Source organism: Plasmodium knowlesi (genome assembly GCF_000006355.2).
Source record: "Plasmodium knowlesi strain H genome assembly, chromosome: 11".
Lineage (NCBI taxonomy): Eukaryota > Apicomplexa > Aconoidasida > Haemosporida > Plasmodiidae > Plasmodium > Plasmodium knowlesi.
In genome coordinates, this window is record NC_011912.2 from 1,444,093 (window position 1) to 1,465,503 (window position 21,411).

At 41.4% G+C, this 21,411-nt stretch overlaps 4 protein-coding genes across 4 annotated transcripts; 2 read left to right on the forward strand and 2 right to left on the reverse strand.

Annotated features, from left to right (window-relative positions):
- Window positions 1-238: 238 nt before the first annotated feature.
- On the forward strand, window positions 239-2,901 carry PKNH_1131000 (cell division cycle protein 48-like protein; the record flags this gene model as incomplete). The annotated part of the gene is made up of 2 exons (XM_002261446.1): window positions 239-539; window positions 734-2,901. 2 exons carry the CDS (start codon window positions 239-241, stop codon window positions 2,899-2,901), a joined length of 2,469 nt encoding a protein of 822 aa, XP_002261482.1.
- A 2,475-nt stretch (window positions 2,902-5,376) lies between these two features.
- PKNH_1131100 (conserved Plasmodium protein, unknown function) lies at window positions 5,377-15,252 on the forward strand (the record flags this gene model as incomplete). Its single annotated transcript, XM_039114142.1, has 3 exons — window positions 5,377-14,634; window positions 14,750-14,836; window positions 14,983-15,252. 3 exons carry the CDS (start codon window positions 5,377-5,379, stop codon window positions 15,250-15,252), a joined length of 9,615 nt encoding a protein of 3,204 aa, XP_038969762.1.
- Window positions 15,253-15,850: 598 nt separating this feature from the next.
- Window positions 15,851-19,012, reverse strand: PKNH_1131200 (conserved Plasmodium protein, unknown function; the record flags this gene model as incomplete). The annotated part of the gene is made up of 2 exons (XM_002261448.1): window positions 15,851-18,459; window positions 18,568-19,012. The coding sequence occupies 2 exons, from the start codon at window positions 19,010-19,012 to the stop codon at window positions 15,851-15,853; spliced, it is 3,054 nt and encodes a 1,017-aa protein (XP_002261484.1).
- A 924-nt stretch (window positions 19,013-19,936) lies between these two features.
- On the reverse strand, window positions 19,937-21,391 carry PKNH_1131300 (conserved Plasmodium protein, unknown function; the record flags this gene model as incomplete). Its single annotated transcript, XM_002261449.2, has 3 exons — window positions 19,937-20,396; window positions 20,627-20,849; window positions 21,019-21,391. The coding sequence occupies 3 exons, from the start codon at window positions 21,389-21,391 to the stop codon at window positions 19,937-19,939; spliced, it is 1,056 nt and encodes a 351-aa protein (XP_002261485.2).
- Window positions 21,392-21,411: the final 20 nt, after the last annotated feature.

Sequence of the window (21,411 nt, forward strand, 5' to 3'; positions counted from 1 at the left end):
CCATTTTTTACGCGAAATTTCGTTGCTCTTGTGTTTGTATGAGTGTTTGCGCGAGGGCATAGGCGCACACGAGTGTATGCACATTAGGAGATCACTTAGAAATACGAGCATATCCGTTCACACCTTTTACACGTCCTTGTGAAGGACGTTTCTGCGAGCGCACGTGTGCATTTCTTGAGTCGAAGAGAACTTTTCCAGGTGTCGCTTTACGCTGCCCCCATTGAGTGTGTACCCCATAATGGAGAACAGTGCTGATGTGAAGGCGGTGGCCGATGAAAACAACGGAGATGGGAAAGTGACGAAAAAGAAGAACCTGTGCAGGCTCATTGTGGAGGAAGCAACGAACGATGACAACTCCGTTGTGGCCCTGAACACCAAGCGAATGGAAGAATTGAATTTTTTCCGAGGAGACACCATCTTGATTAAGGGAAAGAAAAGGCACTCCACCATTTGCATCATTTTGAATGACAACGAATTGGATGAAGGCAAAATTCGGATCAACAAAGTTGCCAGGAAAAACCTTAGGGTTTGCTTGGGAGGTAAGGCGCAAAGATGCACTAACGCGGAATGTGCTTCCGTGTATAAACTGTCAACAGGAGGGCTGGACCCATCATTTCGCAGACACAAACACTAATATCAGTAACATTGCATTGACTCCACTGAGATCGCTCTGACTCCATAAACATCACCCGTTTCCATAACCGATTTCCCCCTTCACTGCTCCCCTCCCCAGACATCGTCTACGTGAAACCGTGCCCCGAAATCCCGTACGGAAAGAAGATCCAGGTGCTGCCCCTTGATGACACCATCGAAGGCCTTGCGAAGGACACGCTGTTTGAGATTTTCTTGAAGCCGTACTTCAACGAATCGTACAGACCAGTCAAGAAAGGCGACTTGTTCCTTGTGCGAGGTGGGTTTATGTCGGTAGAATTCAAAGTGGTTGAAGTGGACCCAGATGATTTCTGTATCGTTTCCCCAGACACGGTTATATACTACGAAGGAGATCCCATCAAAAGAGACGATGAAGAAAAGCTGGACGAAATAGGTTATGATGACATAGGAGGATGTAAAAAACAGCTAGCTCAAATTAGAGAAATGATCGAATTGCCACTGCGACATCCAGGATTATTTAAGACGTTAGGGGTGAAACCACCCAGAGGAGTATTGCTATATGGACCCCCCGGAAGTGGAAAGACATGTATAGCAAGAGCTGTGGCAAATGAAACAGGAGCCTTTTTTTTTCTCATAAATGGACCAGAAGTAATGAGTAAAATGGCAGGAGAGGCAGAAGCAAATTTGAGAAGAGCCTTCGAAGAAGCAGAAAAAAATTCCCCTGCAATTATCTTCATCGACGAAATTGATTCTATTGCCCCGAAAAGAGAAAAAACGAATGGAGAAGTTGAGAGGAGAGTAGTTTCACAATTGCTAACCTTAATGGATGGAATAAAAAGTAGAGGACAAGTAGTAGTCATAGCAGCGACCAACAGACAAAATTCCATCGACCCTGCGTTGAGACGTTTTGGTAGATTTGACAGAGAAATTGATATAGGAGTACCAGATGACAATGGAAGGTTTGAAATTTTAAGAATACACACCAAAAATATGAAGCTCTCCCCAGATGTGAAACTAGAAGAACTAGCAAGCAGCACCCACGGTTTTGTTGGTGCAGATTTGGCTCAATTATGTACGGAAGCCGCACTAACATGTATCCGAGAAAAAATGGATGTAATTGACTTGGAAGATGAAATTATTGACAAGGAGGTGCTAGAAAGCATGTGCGTAACACAGGATCATTTTAACATGGCCTTGGGTACATGCAATCCATCGTCGTTACGAGAAACCGTTGTTGAAGTTCCTAATGTCAAATGGGATGATATTGGTGGACTGGATGAAGTGAAGAATACATTACGTGAAATGATTCTATATCCTATTGACCATCCGGATAAATTTGAGAAATTTGGTATGTCCCCATCTAGGGGAGTTTTATTTTATGGACCCCCAGGTTGTGGTAAAACTTTACTAGCCAAAGCCGTTGCATCTGAGTGTTCAGCTAATTTTGTATCCATCAAAGGTCCAGAATTGCTAACAATGTGGTTTGGTGAGTCGGAAGCTAATGTTAGAGAAGTGTTTGACAAAGCTAGGGCTGCGGCACCTTGTGTTTTATTCTTCGACGAGCTAGATTCTATAGGGACACAGAGAGGATCTACCCTTGGAGATGGAAGCGGTGCTGGAGATCGAGTAATGAATCAGTTACTAACCGAAATTGATGGAGTCGGACCGAAGAAAAATCTTTTCTTTATTGGAGCAACCAACAGACCTGAATTATTAGATGAAGCATTACTAAGACCAGGAAGATTAGATCAATTGATTTATATTCCTTTGCCTGATTTAGCTGCTAGAATTTCTATCCTAAGCGCTATATTGAGGAAGTGCCCCGTAGCTGATAATGTTCCTATAGACTTTTTGGCCCAGAAGACCGCCGGATTTAGTGGGGCTGATTTAGCGGAGCTCTGCCAGAGGGCAGCCAGAGCGGCCATTCGAGATGCCATCGATGCGGAGGAAATGAACAAAAAGTCGAAGCTACAAATGTATCCAAATGAGAAGGACGAAAATGGAGAGAATGCTCAAAACATTCAAAATGGAACCACTGTGCAGAATAACGAAGAAAATACAATAAAATATGAAATTACGAGGCATCACTTCAAGGAGGGACTAGCTGGTGCTAGGAGAAGTGTTTCACAAGCCGACCTAATTAAGTACGACAACTTTAGAATAAAATTCGATCCTTTGTACAAGACGAAGACGGGTGGTGGAAATGATGACTTCATCATTGACTGGCCCGATGAGGAAAACAACGAGGAACCCCAAGAGTACAACGTGGATGATGACCTGTACTCGTAGTTCGGCTATAGTTAGTCTTCTTCGCTTGGATATACAGCCATGCCCACTTTGCCCTGTTGTACACATACTGAATATATTTTCGGCATCCCCATTATCGAATTTTTCACCAGTCAACTGTGAATATCTGTGTGTATATTTCTGTCCGTGCAAATATACCCACCTGAACGCTTTTTTTAATTACCTTTTTGCCATTATAACAAAGTTGTACATTTTTTAAGCCAAAGAAGGGGGGCCAGTATTGCACCCCCCCCACCTTCTCTTCACAGTTTACGTATGTGTGTGTGCACCAATCTGGGGGGTTACCCCTGTTGTACATCTGTACGTCTGTGTGAATTAAATAAAGCCGTTAAAGTTCTAACATATTTAAGTGATAGCATCTTTGGGGTGCGTCCTTGAGGCAGCCTCCTTTTGCACCGTTTTGGCCAACAGGATGTAGGCAGTTTTATGGGTAAGAAGATTGCCGATTGTTCATCTAATGTGGCCTTTTTGCTTCTAAAAAGTGGCACATTTGGGGAGGGGGTATCCTTTTAAGGGGCTCCAAGGCTCACTTACCTGAAGGTGTATAGATGTTTATGTACGCACTTGTGCTCACGGAATGTGTGGTAAAGGGGGAGATTTTCTTTTTCTCCCTTCCCCCCAACGCCGCGACATTTTTTGTGGAAAACTCACAACACTTAAAAGATCAACACAGGGGGTTAAAAAGGAGAGCAGTTTGAAAAAAAAAAAAAAAAAAAAAAGGGAAACAAACACGAAAGGAAATCAAGTGAAGTTTCCCGATTGAAAGGATGACATCCCTATGAGTGAAGACGGCATAGGGAAACATACCATTTTACGAAGAATAGGAAAACGTGCATAGCGCTTTAGCACGGGATACGTATAGACGCCGAAAACAACCATGGCGCGAATGATGTAATTTGCCCCAAAGAACTTTTTAATAGTAGGGTAAGACTCTCGTTCACATAAATATATATCATTATGTTGGTCTGTACACACGTTTTCAAACGGATGGGAGAGGTTAATTTGGGAATTATTCGGTAACCCTCTGTGGAACGCCACAGCTCCCCCCCTATAGTGGAGTGCCATTTTTCCAGGTCTAAAGTTTCAGGATGTTCAACTTATGTAGATGTAGACGGGGTTCCCAGTTGAAGGAGAGTCTACATTCCGTTGTTAAAAAATGATGCTCTTAAAAATAACTTTTTCCTTTACTGTTCGGTTTGTAGCTAGCTAGAAAAAAAAAAAAAAATCCCACAATTTTTTTAACTTGTTCATATTTTTTAAATCTTTTTTTTTTTTTTTTTTTTCTTTTGGACAAATATGTACATATAAGAAGTTATTTTTATAGAGAATAGCTATGTATATCTAGCCAAAATGTCAAAAAGCACAAAAGCTATTTATAATAACATTAAGTGTTATGAAATTTGAGGGGAAAAAAAGGGAAAGGGACGTGTACAATGTGTAGCTGTCATTTTTGCTCTTCTTCTTCATTCGGTATGGGAAGCTTAAGGGTAAGGTAGCCTATCGAGCAATTCCGTGCTCATTATTTCGACGTTTTTCATTTCCCGCAAAGCGCATTTTTTCTGCACGCGTGCCTTGCTCTGAGATAATCGGAAATTACCCGAAGATGCGTTCGTCCCATGTTATCATGCAGCATCAGTTAAGCCCCATCCCCCCCCTTTCCATAGTCTACAAAAGTGACAAATTTCCTCAAAAATTTTTTCCATTTTTATTAAAAGGATGCTTAAACGTAAAAATAGCACCTTTGATTTGTCTACTTTTGCAATTTTTAAAACTTCTTTGTTGAGCCATTTTGAACTTTTATTGTATTTTTTTTTTTTTTTTCTCCTACAGTTTGCTTACATTTTTAAAAAAATTTACACTACCCCCTATGTCTTATTTAACGAAATTGCTGATTTGAGACTAATCAGCATGCCTAAAAAATCTGAGCAAGCGTAGCCCTTTGTGCACTTACGAATAAAGTGAATTTTTGTACCATTCACATGATGAACTGAAGACACAATATGGCCCAATAGAAAGGTTTTTAAGTCCATTCTGAGAAGTGTACACCATTTTTTACTTCATTAATTTTTTTTTTCTTTTTTATTAAACGTTCAAGGGGCGTTATCCTTCATCTTGGCTACGCAACGTCGCTTTGGTGTGGAGAACCAGATCATCGCAGTAATGTTACTGCAATCAGTTTCATCATTGACATTGTTGACCTTGTGAAGATTATTAGTTCCGCTCCTACTGTAAGTAGCGTGCCAGCAATATTTATATACATTGAAAAAAGGAAAGGAAGGACGAGGGGATAGAACTGGAGAAATGCCCACTTGAACGCAGACCTGTTCATGATCAGCCACATATAAGAAAAAATCACAAGACGCTGGCCACACTTGCGAAGTTATGCGCATTAATGTGTATACAAATATATGTACATTTATACTCACAAAACGACAAAACTAATGTGTCGAACGTAAAATGAGCCGCTTTTCATTTAGGAAGATAGTTTTTAATGAGGACAAATTGTTAAGCTGTGAAAATGCCCCTAAGGACAATGCCGCTTCGTATAAAAGCCTCACCACATCACAATTTAGAACCGACAAAGGAAAAAGTGGGTTTCCCCATCAGAGGGTCGGAAGCACGAAACTGAATTATGCACCAAATTTTGAAGATACGCCAAATGCTGCTCCCCAGGAAAAATGTGTTGACCATAGAAATGACCCCCCCGCACTGAGTAGTGCAAGCAACTTAGAGGGCAACAAAAATAGGGGGTACATGAATTTGATAAAAAATAACGTAAGAAATGTTATCAGTAATATAATTAATAGTAAATCCATACTAGGAAGGAAAAACAAGGAAGACGTGGGAGAAGACGAGAAAAAGAAGGCAGGTGAAGTAAAGAACAAAGAAAATAATAGGAATGCAGATTTGGCCAAAGAAGTACATTCTTCTGACACGTATGGGACATCAACAGATTTCAGACGAGTGCCAGGAGGTACGGAGAAAAAAGGAAGCACCTCGAACTGGGTTAGAAGCAACCATGAAAATAACTCCTCCGTTGGAAAAACTTGGATAAACTTAAAAAATGTCTACAAGGATGTTGCTAAAAATGATCACAAGAAAGATCACAAAAACGATCATAAAAATGATCACAAAAACGATCATAAAAATGATCATAAAAATGATGAGTTAAAGGTGAATCTGAGGGGTGTGGCAAAAGACATGGTTGATCAGTCAAATGGGGGTAAGAGACAGCTGAGCGGAAGGGAAACCGCAACAAATGAACAAACTGGAGGCGCAGAAAAGATGAACAACGGGGACAGGAGCAGAACCAACAGAAGTAACAAAGCAGTACACGAGAGAGCGCGCCATGATTCGGCATCCTTAAGTGGGAGGGAAACCACATTAAATGGGAAGGGACAATCGCTTATTAGCGGAACCCCCTCCCCAACTAGCAGAGGCACATCGCTATTTACCAAATCGTTCATCTTGGGAATAAGAAAAAATGAAAAAATCCACAATAAGAAAAGCGTCTTCACCTCGAGGACCACACAAAACAGAGAAAAATACATAGGAAGAAATACCTCCCCAAATTTTCTGCACAATGATACTTTTCAGGAAAATTTAAAAAAGGCATTAATTGACACCATCATGAATCCTGACAAGGGGGAACGCACACCAGAACTGGCGGCAGCGTTAAGGACAACGACAAGGACAACGCCAAATATAACGCCAAGGACAACGTCAAGTATAACGGCAAGGACAACGACAAGGACAACGCCAAATATAACGCCAAGGACAACGCCAAAGACAACGTCAAGTATAACGGCAAAGACGACGCCAAGGATAACGGCAAGGACAACCCCAACCAATGTGCTCAACCGAAGCGGATATCCTGACTTACTCAGAAGGAACAACTTTTTAAATCAAAAGGGCTCTAAACATGGAGACAAAACAAAAAGCGTAATAAAATACCCGTCGCCAACCAATGCTAATGGTGCCAAAGCAATTGGCTCCCACATGAAAGGGGATAACCTGTTGGAAAGCAAGCAGCAAATTATGAGGAGGTATTCTACAGCGGTTCGGAACAGAAACTCAATGGTAAGGAAGAACAGTGTAACGACAAATGGATACATCTCCCTTAATAAGCTAAATGGAGAGGGAAAGGGAAAAAAAAATATATCCTCTGAGGAAAGCGGTACACCCAAAATGATGAGCTCTATTAGCGACGCGAAAGGTTCTGACAAAAAGGAATTGAGTAGCAGAGAGGATAGAAGAGCTTCTCATAATGATGTCTCACCGAGCAGTGAAAATTATAAGAATAAAATATCCTCGAGAATATTGCAGTTACAAAGGGGAAAAATAGACAGGGTGAAGAATTCAGTTCTAAAAAATGGGAAATTATTTAAAGAAGCTTCACCCACAGGGGGAGATAAATATAGGAATAGTCCTGTGTCGATACAGGGTGCACAAAAATGGGGACTACATAAACGGGTGGGAAGAAATAATGATCCATCTCCTGTGCATATGCCTAAACGATCCAATACGATGAATCTAACGATGGTAAATAAGGAATGTTCAGTACCAAGCAGGACACTGAAACGGTTCGATAGTGTAGCTAGGGATCAGATAAAGAAGGGGGGAAATCTTAAAGGGGGCTACAAATTAGATACACGTATAAAGGAGAAATGTTTTTACCCAGTGGATAATATTGAGAAAATTGGCCATACCATTTATGGTGTGAAATGTAAAAGTAGATATATGTCGGAAGGAGTCAAAAGTTTGGGGGGTTATGTTAATGATGAGGGGGGGTCCGTGCCCACTTATGTTGTCAAGGGGGAGCAAATTAATGGTGAGATCGAACAATCAGCAAGGGAAACGGTAATCAACGGGAATAACCAAAACGATGTGATTGAAGGACAAACGGGGAAAGCACTTCTAGATGGGGAAAGGGAAAAAAGTGCCAACCCCAGGGAGCATACACCAGGTGAAGTAGTCACAGGAGACGAGGTATATTACGACTCATCTGCAGGGAACTCTGCACAAACGAAATGCCTCGAAACAGATTTATATGAACATTTTAACGACACCACGATGATGGTGTTAAAGGGAAACTTGGACTATGGAGAGGAGACGCCTAGATGTGTTACCCCCATTTTGGTAACTCGGGGGGAGGATGAGAATCACGTCGATAATCTCTACAACTGTGACAACGTAAGCGAGAAATGCGTAAAAATGGAAGTTACCCCTACCTATGAGGTGGAAAAGGTGGATACACAAGAGGGGGGAACAAACGGTGAAGCACGCAACATTGGAGCAAACGAAATTAGACCAGATGAAGATGACGAAATTGGTTCTTCTCCCACGACAGGAAGTGACATTTTGGCAAATGATCCACTTCTTGATGAAGATACAGAAAGAAGCAGTGGGATCCATGTGCGAATAAACCATCAATCGAACGGATTGCACATCGTGTTCGGAGGAGAAGTAGCCGAATTTTGTACAGCTGAAGAAACACTGAGGGGTGAAACGATAGATGCCCTTGAAAGTGAGAACGATAAGATAGACGATTCAGACAGGGAGTTCATCACCCCGGTGAAGGAGGAGAATTCCTTCAAGGATCGCTCATCGGATAATGTCAGGAACCATGTACAAATGGATATGGAAAATAACATCCCCGTAAAGGAAGAACAAAAGGGGGATGCCATAATTCGAGGTGATAGTCGTGACATAATAGATGAAAGAGGGAACAATTACGATGAGGAAAATAGGGGAGTAGCCGAAATAGGGAACAGGAAAAAAAACGATTATATATGCATAAGAGTAGAATCCCAAGATGAGGATGTCATTACTGAGAATGTGAAAATTTACTTAAAGAGCAAAAGCCAAGAGGATGGATTCAAAGCCAAGTTGAGAGGGGTTACCTCTAAAAGTTGTATAACTAGCCAAAGCGTAAAAAATGATGAGAATATTTCGGCGCAAGTGAATATTGGGCAGGTGAGCAAAACGGCCATTGCACACGACCGCGTGGGAATTTGGAACTTCAAAAGGGGGAGCAAAACGGGGGAGGTTATTATAGGAGTGGGGCATTCGGAAGAAGGGGGAGAAACGTGCGACGAAGAAAGGATGATCTTGGAAGGAGAGCACGAAGAAAGCTCATGCATCCAACGTAACGGTAAAGGTGTGCTACCCCGATGTGAGAGGTGCGTAGTGGGAACCGAACCACCTGAAGCACACCACGGAAAGCGACTCCAATCTAGGTTAAGTGAGAAGAAGAGCACACCGCAAAAACTTGGAAGGAGAAAAAACGGTGCACGTAAAAAAAGTAGTGCTATTTGTGGAGACGAACAAAGCAATAAGAGGGAAAACCATTTTAAGGCAGCCCAGATATGTGGGAAGCATTTCCCTCCAAGGAGGCACAAAATGGTAAGGAAAAATAACATGTATAATTTCAGCTCTAAGTACAAGAGGAATTACAACCTCAGTTTGGATAACCGCAAGGTGAAGGGAAGAGACGTGGCAAGCCATGGAAAAAAGAACGAACAGTTGAATACACATATAGGGAGGGTCTTCTCAGATGAAGGGATAATTATACAGGGGGGGGCATTTACCGGTGCTCAGAAGGGGAACATCTGTTCCAATGAAGGGATTCCTGATAAATTACGCAGTGGGGTAAAAAGGAAAATTCGTAAAGTCCTGACAAATTCTACTACACCCAGTCAACTTTTGAAGAAAAAAAAAACGCAGCCAAGTTCTGCCGAAAAGAGCCCTTCCCTTGGAAAATTGGAATGCAGGGTAGGAAAGTCTAGGGAAGATGAGGGACGCAAAAAGAGGAAAGGAAATGAGTTAAAAATGGGGGATGAATATGGTGTAGTGGTATCCGAGGTGGGGGAAATGGTAGAGTCGTCATCCCAGGTGGAGAAAATGGGAGACATGGCAGACGAGACAAGCGTGGCAGGCGCACCCGCGGGTAAACACGCAGAATCCGTCTTCCGCGAACACGAGTGGATGGGCTTGATCCTGCAGATAATAGACAATGATAATTTCGAGCTAGCCCAAAAGTTGATGCTCTTGATTTTCGAGAAGGAGGAGGAATTATACATACAGTTCTTAGATGTGGAGAGGAGTGAAACGAGCACGTGCGCCGATTTTTCCCCCCTCAGCCGGGCAGACGGGACAAGCGGAACAGATGATCCGAATCGAATAGACGAACCGTATCCAGCAGACGATCCGAATACAGCAGAGGAACCAAACCCAGCAGGCGAACCGAAGAATAGATCTGTGTGTAGTGCAGGTGGTGCATCGAAGCAGGGGGGAAAGGAAGTGTCTCATTACATGGAGCAAATTATCCACGCCTGCCCATCAGATTGGCCCCTACTAGACATAGCCATACTGATAATCGTCTCCCAAATAGTATGCTACATTTTTACCCATAACAAATGGAAGTACTTTTTTCAGACCTGCGTTTTATTTGAAAAATTCTGTATTCCCATCTTGTTGAATTCGTCTATAATTAATGCAGAGAAAAATGGAGCTCCCATCTTGTTGTTTGAACACGACTTCTTTTGCAAAATATTGATAACTGGTAATGCAGGAGAGGAGCTCTCCGCCACTGCGATGAAATACCGCTGTGAGTACTTAAAGAATGACCACGTAGGTAAAGAAAGGACCATTCTGGACGTGATTTTCCTGGCACTGGCTTCCTACATTACTGTGAGCCAAAACGTAAATGAGTATGTCGAAAAGAACAACCTTGCGTACTATTTGAACTTGTTTCGCAAGAAAGCCTGTGAAGGGGAGGCCGAGGAGGAGAAACGGAAAAGGAGAAAGAGGAAGCTGTTTCGCGTGAGCAATCAAATGAGGAGGGGCTTCCAAAGCGGGGATGATCATCACCAAAAAAGGCCTAGTAACCACTCCAATTACACCGGAAAGAAGCAGCGATTTTCCGAACCCCTGCATAAGAAAAAACCAAGTGAAGACCAATACCCATGTGAGAGAGCCAAGAGGAGAAGATTGACATACGAGAAAAGTGTGAAGCGGAGGCTGAGCATTCTGAGAACATCTCAATGCATCACCTCAATGGACAAGCATTCGATGCGTCCAAAAAGTGCCTGTCTTGGCGCGTACCGTAGGAAGGAAATTACTCCCAGAGAAGGCAGTGAAAACCGACAGGAGGATAATCAAGCGGCAAAATTCTACCTCTTTAGGAATAAAAAAATTGAGACCATTGTACAATACCATACTAGGAGCCACTTAGAAAAAATGTTGTGTCATATTGTTATCGAAATATTTAACTTGGTGTATGCTTTTGGGGAGTACTCCGTGGAGAATGTGCTTATCATTAGGAAGTTTTTCCGCGTGTTCCTAAACTTTGCGCAGAAGAAATTCATAGGCTTGTCTGTGCGTGCGCACTGTTGGGGAAGTGGCAAGATTTGGGATGGGCAGTTTTCTGGCGGTGAGCTTTGGGGAGAATTGGACAGCAAAATACATACTAACGCAAGCGCTACGGGTATTTCTTCCTTTGCCGCGAATATGTGTGTCGTGATTCCCCCACCCCAGCGGATATATGACAGCTACTACAACGTGTGGATTTGGGTGGAAAGAATTTTTTCCGAAAATTTTTACGAACTGAACAATTTGTTGTACAACGTAGGGATGGAGAAAAAGAGCCTCGTAGGAGACAATAATTTGAATGCGAATTATGAGAAGATAGAAACGATTAGTAGAAACGTGAAAAGATTCTGCACCTTGCAGAGGCGGAATTGCTCTGTGTTGAGAAAGTACTGGGCGACCTTCGGGTGCAAGGAGGGAATTGCACCAAATGGAGAAAGAGATGTAGGCGGAGTAGTTGGTAATAGTGGTGAAGGAAGAAGCGCAAGCCTATCACGATCAGATATGGTGACATCCATGGAAAAAGCATCCATCGGTTTGGAATCCCACGAATGGATCCCTACGGGAGAGCTAAACAAGGAAAACTTGCGGAAACATAGAATTCTCGATAAGGTTGAAAAAAGGGACCACTCAAACGATAGGCTGACATTCGAATTCTTAAGTGTAGTCGAATGCATCTATCATGTATATCACTCAATGGAAGAAATTCCGTCTTTTCTTCATTTAAGAAAACAGAAAAAATATTTTGCAAATGACATGGGTAGTAGCGAAACGGGAAATGGCAAAGTATCAAGGGAGATACCTTCTTTTAATGCATCTACAGATGGAAAATTTGATGAGGATAGAAACTATTCTAATCCAAGCCAAGAGATATTACTTCTGAACCATCAAATGGATGGTAGCAATTGCTACAGAAAAGGGGTGAGTACCCAGTTTGGATGGACAACGAGTGCAGCGGTGGAGGATAAGACCGATCACTGGATTAGACAGCTAAAGAGGAGGTTAAAAATATATGACATAGAGTGGCATGAAGAATATGAAAAGAAGTATGTAAATTTGGCTAGCTCGATGAAGAAGTTAAAAAAAAAATTCAAGGAAAAAAAGTTGTTTTATAAGATGATGGAAAGTGATGTAAATTCCATTTGGCTAGACAAAAACCAGGTGTATCTTCAATACATCCAGATAACGATAAATTGTAAATTTCTTTTGGGTTGTTCCTATGATGAAATTTTCCAGTTCATAAAAGGGAACTATGGCTTTGTGTTTAATATGGTGGAAGAGATGCAGAGGGACTTAGCCGGTTGCACGATTCCTCCTCCACCTGAGGTTGGGAGGAGAAAGTATCAAGATGGCAATTTTCTGCTCATGGCATGGGAAATTGCGAACTTTTATTTTTGCATTTTATATTACAAATTTGAGTTGAAGGAAATTTTGCAAGAGTTACTAAAGTGGATTTCTATTTTTAGTAAATTGGAGGAGGGGGGTAGACATGGTTTTTCCTTACTGACGTATAAACAGCGATGCGTATCATACGCCGCGCATATTTTAATTTTCCTGAATGAGTACACCTGCGCAAAGAGGATACTGAAGGGGTTTAAGTTGAAGTTCCTGCAAAATGTACGGCAAGGTCAATGGGAAAATAATGGTAACCCATTAAGTGGAAAAACATTCGAACCACAGTGCACAGAGCAAAGCAGGCCAAGCATCGTTCCCACGTGTGAAAGAACAGCTGTGCAGGCACACACCATGAATAAATGCTATTTGTACGACAAGTGGATAAACTTCATGATTAGAAAGTACAACCGTCTGATTCCCTTTCTCTTGAAAAAAAAGAATATCGTTAAGCTAATTCTTTTTAATAATAAAAATGTAAAAATTCTGCTGAAGAAGAAGAAAGAAAAAATTATCATAAAAAAAGTGATGAATAAAATGGAGCAACTGCAGAAAGTTGTTTTGTCTCTCTATTGTCTCTGTGTTAAGCTATACAAAAGGTATTACGACCACGCGTCCATTTTGCACTTCAAGACAGCACAGCAGTTGTTGATCGCTTCCAAGTATTTGGGCATTCATATTAGGGAGAGGGATTTAGGGACGACTTATTTTCCATCAGATGGCGCAGATGGTGCTGAGGTGAAAATGGGAAAAACGCTTCTGAATGAATTGCCCTACCATGGGGCCTCAAACAATTTTCTAAATATGGATGGTGAAGGGAATTTATTTTCTGCATGCTCTTTTGATGATGTGATGGGTAGATCCCCTGCGGGAGGTCGCGCAGCCGCGGAGTGGGCTTCCCCTGGGATGTACTTGCGTACGGAGAGTAGTAGTTCTCACGTTAGTCCTCACCTGGGAAAAACCGATCTGCACGAAGACAGCCAAAACAACGATGACATGTTCTATCTTCACGCGCTTATCCTGAGCATACAGATACAGTACACTCTCTCGGTGTGTATTATAATTTGTGCAGATTTGTTTATTTCCCCTGTCAAATTAAATCGACTTGCTGGGGGAAGTAGAGCCAATAAACACCCGCCTGCAGTGACCAAGGCGAAGCATCATCATCATCCCCCATATGTGAGATCATTATTTAACTGCAGAATTTTGAGAAAACATTTCAGAGTTATAAATGGGCAAGAGTTTGCCAAAAGGAAAGGTAGCAATAAGGAAAAAGGAAGGAAGAAGAAAAGGAAAAAAAAAAAAGAACCCGCACGTTGTGGTGGTCTGGGGTTGTCTGGTCATATGCACATGTACTACGTTAACTATGTTGATAGAATGGCTAGCAAGAGAAAGGACCGTGAGGGTTTTTTATCTGGGGTGGAGTTAGAAACGGATAAAAAAGTTACCTACGGTGTTCAGCGCGCAGGTAAGTTGTGTAACCATGGAAAGTTGTCACACGTAGGAGATACCTCCAAAGATTCACCTACGTATTGTTGGCACGACCGCCCATGGAGCAATCAGCCGGACCGAGACTGTCTCTCTGATATCGTAATGGAAAAAACGAATAACTCCCCGGAGAGGGAATGGACATCTCCACAGAGTGCCATCCCCAGTGACTGCCTGAACGATCACCATAATGGTTATCATTATGACCACTATGGTGACTACCGTAATGGCTACCTTAGTGAATGCCTGCCTGGTCGCTACGAAAATTTCAAAAAATCAATTTTAAAAAAAAGGGAGAACAACCTGAACACCTGTGATGGAAAGTTGAAGGAGAACGGGGATGATTGCACAATGCAGGAGAGGGGACCAAACCCTGTCGACACAAGAAACGCTTATCACATCCTAGTGCAAATTTCGACCTGGCTAAGTAAAAACTCGGCTGCGCAACTTGCATGGATTGGTCAGGTAAGGAGGATGTAGTTGGTATGGAACAAATCTGTATACGCGAACTTGTAGGTTCGCGTGTGTATATGCCTCCTTTTATGGCCACTTTCATTTGTGCATTTCTCCCCCTTCGCAGAAGCTTTTTAAGATGTGCCTTCCGGAACTGTTATGCATCGTCTTGGCACTACAAGCCAACATGTTCATGGGAAAGAACATTTTAACGGTAAGAGAGGGGTGTAGCTCGTTGGTACGGGAAATACGTCGGGACGGTGGCCCATTACGCTTTTTCCGTCGAGCCATATTCCTGCGTCTCCACGCTTGGTTTCATTTGCCCATCTATACCCACACCTCCACGCCCCCTCCCTACAGAACATAAAACGGATCGACCGCATACTCAAACTGTGCGCAGAGAGCCCGCAGTTGGTTTACTTCGCCGCGGAGTCGTTGAAAAATCACAAAAGTAAGACAAATAGGAGGACATACAAAAATTACTTTAGCATAGGCAAAAGGTACAAGGAAATTTTTCACAAGAGAAAAAGAGATGTCATCAACTCGAAGGAAGAGCTCTTTCAACTGTGTCGGCATTTTTTACCATGCGATGGGGTGAACCAAGGGAACAACCACAGCAATGCAATTTGAACAGTTCGAGTAAGGGGGGGGGGATAAATTGGTATGTTATTTGTATGATCGTCAATATGTTGTCTACAGACCGACGCCCATCTCCTCTGACGTTCTTTCTTCTTTCACCCGTGTTTCCATTCTCTCTCTCTCTCTTTTTTTTTTTTTTTTTTTTTTTTTTTTTTTGTGGCAACTTTACTTTTCAATATGTGTGTAGCTATTTGCAAATAAACTGCCGTTCGAATTAATTTTTTTTTTTAAATCCCTTTTTTAAGATGACGAAAATAACTTTTCGGCCATGCTGAGTCTGAAGAGGTGGCTCCAAGGGGAAGCTGTTGAAATGGTTGGAAGGGAGCCATAGGAAGGAATAGGAGGGAATAGGAAGGAATAGAAAGGAATCGGTAACATATGGCATATTCATCTGTCGCACAAGTCCGTTGGACAAAATAAGGGCTGCGCGAGGAAGGGAAAGGACAAATAATTTGACACAAAAAAAAAAAAAAAAAAAAAAAAAAAAGAGAAAATATCACGCACTCGTATCATGCATAACGTGGTGCTTCTATAAGAATCTTTCCCTTCTTGGGGTCTCCCAGAATGAGCCACACACACGCACAGACATTTAGCTGTTCGTCAAAACCACGTCAAAGAGGTAGTTCTTGATTAGCCCTAATTCGTCATCCATCTTGTTCAAGCCGCTATCCACAAGAATGGGAAAGAGCTTGTGCGAAAGGGCGTTGCACATCCTCTTGTTCGCAAACTGGATGCCAGCGTTCATCAAATGGAAAGAAGTGGATTCGTTTTCCTTGTTGGTGGATTCATTAAACAAAGGAATCACTTTCGCAAGGTATTCATTCTTTTTTGCAAAGTCCTTCTCATTTTTTATTTTCTTTAATATGTCATCTTCTGATATTTCATCTTGGCTGTATTCGCTGTCCAGGGGGAGCTCCTTCTCGTCGTAAATGGGGTGAGCACTCGATCGGTTGCCTCCACTAAAAGGGCTGCCTAAAAGGCTTTTTAAAGAAGGAATTTTTATGCTTGGTGCACTTTTCTTCCCATATGATGGAAGAAGCGCATTTGTTCTGTTTTCCTTCAAGTACGGACTGAGGAGATGTGCAAAATACAACTCAAGTAAAAAAAAAGAATTCGAAAATATCTTGACCTCCATATTTTTTAATAGAAAATAAATTAACGCTTCACAGTGTTTCATTCCACCTTGCTTGTATATGTTGTAGAGGACCGTTTCGAATATATGTCCTTTGGCTAGCTGACCATTTTTTAAATCGTTGAAAATTTCTTTTCTCACTTTTAGGACTTTCCTTTTAGAAAAATAAGAATCTAACTGTTCATAAAATTTGCTCCTTTCTTCATCTGAAATATGAACTTGAATGTCTCCATTGAATGGATCTTCCCGTGGTTCTTCCATAGGAAGGGGAAGTGTCTTCTTCTCATATTTGTCTTTTGGCTGCACTTTATCATGTGGGGCTTCTTGTTCAGTTAAGAAGATCCCTTTTATGTCGCAGAGGAAACCCTGCTTACGCTCGATTTTTTTTATAATGCGCTCGCATTGACGGTCGGATAATTTCTTGTGTTTGTAAAAATCAAAATCTTCACAATGGAAATGGTGATGAAATTCACTTTTGTTGTTCCTTTTTGGTATTTTTTTTTTTTTTTTCTTTCCCTCTTCATCGTCATCTTCCCTTACTTCGTCTACATCCTCCCCGATGACACTATCATGTAAGAATACAATTTTGTCTAGCCCCTTGTCATAATAGCACTCCTTCTTCCTTGAACCCACTTTTGGATTTTTCCTTTTCTCTATGGAATGCACATTCATGTGATTCAAAAATTCTTCACAAAAGTAAATTCCACTTTTAATTAACTTGTTGAACGCGTCGGGTACCTCATTCACAATAAAGCTTTCATCCTCGTAGACTTTTGCGCTTCGTCGAATGCATCTGTATAGATGCTGCTGTTCTTTGGCTAGTTGGTTCTTTCGATTCTTCGCATGAGAGTCATGGTCATTATTCACAGGGGATGCTTCACCGATTTTATCCATTTCGATATTTACACCACTTTGTTCGCCCGGGACGCATGTGGCTTCCTTACCTGGAGGTCTCACCCCCATGTCGGTACTTTGCACATTATCATCGATCCCTTTTTCATCAGTGAACTTAACCTTACTGCGAAAAAGGTCAAAGAAGCTTTCCTTTTTGTTCTCCCCAATTGGTTCATTACCTTTGGTTGAATCTATTTTGTTCTGAGCGACCCTCTCCTTGACTTTGAATATATTGAACACATTGGAGGAGATCGGCTCGTGCACTTCTACCACGTTCTCCTTCAAATCTGGAAGGACAGTAACTTCTTTCATTCCGCATTCATTTGCATCTCCATCCTCCACAGCGTTGGTAGAGAATTCCGTGTTGTCCACCAACTTGTACTTGTCTAAATACTCTACTACAATTTTGTGGTTATCTTGGAGGGCAAAGAAAACGCAGGGATTTTTCAAAAATGGAACATTTCCTATTTTACTTTTCCTATAAATTTTATCTTCGTATTTGGTATACATAAACAGGGAAAGAAAAAAGGTTTCTGAATCTCGCGTATTTATTTTGTACCCTTCCATTACGCTCAGGAATTTTAATCCACTGGACCGGTCCCATTCTGCAACGTTTGGACCTGCCCCCAGGGGCTGAGCAAGACTTCTGTCATAAGTAATGTTACCATTTCTTGTGTAAACGACCGCCTCGCACGATTCGGAGGAAATGGCTACAATCGTTTGCCATTCGCTTATGTAAATACATTTGACAAAATTGTTTTCAAAATTTTGGAAATCAAAATCATTAGTGGAGTATGTAACTTTCTTTATTTTGTCCTGTTCTATCTGGAGATCATACATAATGGTGGTTAGTTCTTCTTCGTATTTGTACAAAACCATGAGAAAGATTGTTATCATATTTTTTTGTGCTTCTAAAATTTTTGCGCACATTATATTACATTTATCATGGCAAATGTCAATTTCTTTACTTATGTTACTCAAGTCGTATGTATTACTTTTTTGGCAATCCTTCAAAATGAACACTTCTTTATTTGAGTACGTAAAGAGGAACACTCCGTTTTTCTCATCAATGTTGTTCACATGGTCTGTCCACTCTTGGCACTCGTACATCTGCTTGTTCTTCATGAGGTGAACTCGTTCGTCGGAGCTCAGAAGTAGGAGCAGGTGGTCATCTAAGAGGGAGATTGGGCAAAGAAATGTGCAGAGGAGGAGCATATTCAAACGTTACATGTAAGGGTAGAAAAACATATGCAAACGCTGCGAAGCTTTTTATATGGTACCTATATACTTCAGCCCCCGAATGGGCACGTCCACCCGGCAGTGGAGATTCACCTTCTCACTGCCATAGTCAAACACGTAAATATTCTGGTGGTCCGTGTAAAAAAAGGCCTGTGTGTCCGTTTTGTTGTTCTCAATTAAGAGGACATTTTCCTCGAAGGGTTGTGATTTTATGTTTATTTTGTCACTGCTATCCTTGCTGTTCTCGTTGTCAATTTTGTACAGAAAGTCAGACAGAGAAAAAACGTTTAAATTTTTATTAAAAAAATAGAGACCCTTCTGCTTCGCATTGCTTATTGTGAAATTGCTGTTCGCAAGTTTCGTTTCCTCACTGGAGAAGTTTTCATTTCGTTTCTTCTCCTCCTCCAACATGCAGAAGCAAGACCCATGTTGGAGTTTGAAGTACTCCGGTTCTTCGATAAACTCAATTTCGTTGATTTCTACCATTCTGTCATTGTAACTGTGGGGGAGGGGACACTACGCAAATGGGAGGCTGTGATCTGGGAGAATATAAGCAATAGTATATTTGCTCTCCTCACCTCAAAAAAAGGTGTCAAAACATTGTAGCCTTCTTTCTTCAGTCTTTGCATTTTCCACCCCTCCTGGCTGTTTCTATTTTTTTTTTTTTTTTTTTTTCAAAATTATATGAACAGGTCAGGCAGCTGCGCTAATCCGCTCATCCGTGTTCATTTTTTTTTTTTTTCCCCAATGCATTTTTTCTCCTTTCGCAAAAACGAGGTTTAAGCAACTCACTCGCACGGTAGTAGCCAAGTAGCGATAGTGTAGTGCGCATATTTATGTAATATATATACCCTGGCGTGAGGGGCAAATTCTCAGCTTACATAGAAACCGGGATTATAGTTTACAAAAAAAAAAAATAAATTAAAAGCAAATCTTCGCTGTGCTAGCCAAAGGAGGGAAAACAAAAGTGTTGCAAAAAAAAAAAAAAAAAAAATATGAACAGGTCAGCCATTTCATAAAAAAAAATTCCCCCCCCAAAAAAAAAGAATAATAAATAAAAATAAATTAGCTAGCGAGCGAATAGGCAGCTGAAGCTAATGAACGAATAAAAAGACGATACTGATACGTGCCGAATGATGCTTCAAATTTTTGTCACCTGTACAAAGACGCGAAAAAATAAAATTGCCGTAGGGCATAAATTTGCGCCAATTGGAATATCACGTAACCGAGGTGGTCTACAACCTATTTATGCAATAGCGCATAAAAGCATAATCTATGTACAACCGTGGATGGTACGTAGAGATGTACACATGTACACATTCCCACGTGCTGCTCATTCGTGTGTAAATATGCTTCTCCCCTCCATGAGGGCAGATACTGGACAAATAGCAGAAATGTGCTACTGGGGGGTCATTTCTTTAAGTGGTACACATAATTGACATTCTGGGAGGGCAACAGAAAAAAACTGCCACTGCTCTCATAGTAGTTACAAAAGTAGTCCAGGAGATAGCAAGCAGATAGGGCATCTTTTCTACCTGCACAATTTTTGTTGTAAAATTTTGAAAATAATGTATTATTTTGATCCTTCACTTTGGTCACCATATTTTTTAACGAGAAGTTTAAAGAAGTGTCCGTTTTGTTTTCCATGTTTGGATTTTCTTTGCTTGAAATGATACAATATTTTTCCACAAAATAATTTTGTTGTTTTTTATAAATGTTGCTATTTTTGAATGTGATCAATTCGTTTTTTACTTCGAAGGGAATTCTTCTTGGGCTGTTCCCCAATGGAGGTTTCCTCTCGCCATTCACCTCGTTCATAAAATAGCATAGGTGTCTACCCATATCACTTGCCAGCATGTTCATGTGCGGTCTGTAGGAGGTAAAAAATTGCGCCCATGCGTATATATCAGTGTGGTTTATTACAGGTGTACTTCAAGAGGGATTGAACGAATGGGCATTCCCTGAGGCCCCTAAACGACATGCTACAAACGACATCGTTATTTCCGTGCACACAGAAAAACGTGATCACGTAAACTGTGTGTAAGCTCCAACGCGTATGAACTGGCGCAGAAGACTCCTCCCTCTCATGCACTAGTTTACCCGTTGCATCCGATGAGAACGATCACATTGCTGTTATATATGCATTTGAACAGATAATGGAAAAAGGAAAAAAAATTATAAATGTAGCCATTAAAGTACAGGGCATAAAACAGAATGACATTTTCCTTGAGGGGTACATCAAACTCCTTCTTGTAAATTAAATGCTTATATCGTGAGGTGATTTTCTCGTATATATATTTGTTCTTACATCGCACACACAGGCCTGTGTTCGGGGAGTGTGTTTTACGAAGGTGCTAAGGAGCCAAGTATACAATTGGAGAAGCATCCATTTGGAAAGGCATCCATTCACGTGGTGAACTGAACGCGTAACTACACATGCATGAAAATCTTTTTATGCTGACGCGAACGCGCCATTTTCCCGTTTCCCTTACCCATGAAACTGTAACCGTAGTCAACTGACACGATGTTGTAGCTGCTAAGCGGAAGGTTCCCAATTTCGAGCACGCCGTCATCCAAGTTTACACTCGAAATATTTAAGCTGCTTGGGAGGTGCACATTATAGTTAAGCACGCCTCTGTAGACTTCACTTCTAAGTTCATTTCTGTGTGTATCTTTTTGCGTACCTTTTTGCATATTCCTTTGTATACTGCTTTGCGTACATTTCCTGAGTCGACAAGTGGAGACGACTTTTACATACATCGCAGTGGAGCGTGGACTCCTATTTACGACTCTTCCATCGCCTCCCACTGTACCTTTGCGAAAGAGGATACACAGTGCCGTGATGTAGAGGACCATCCCCTTCATCGTCCTTTAGGCATTTTTTT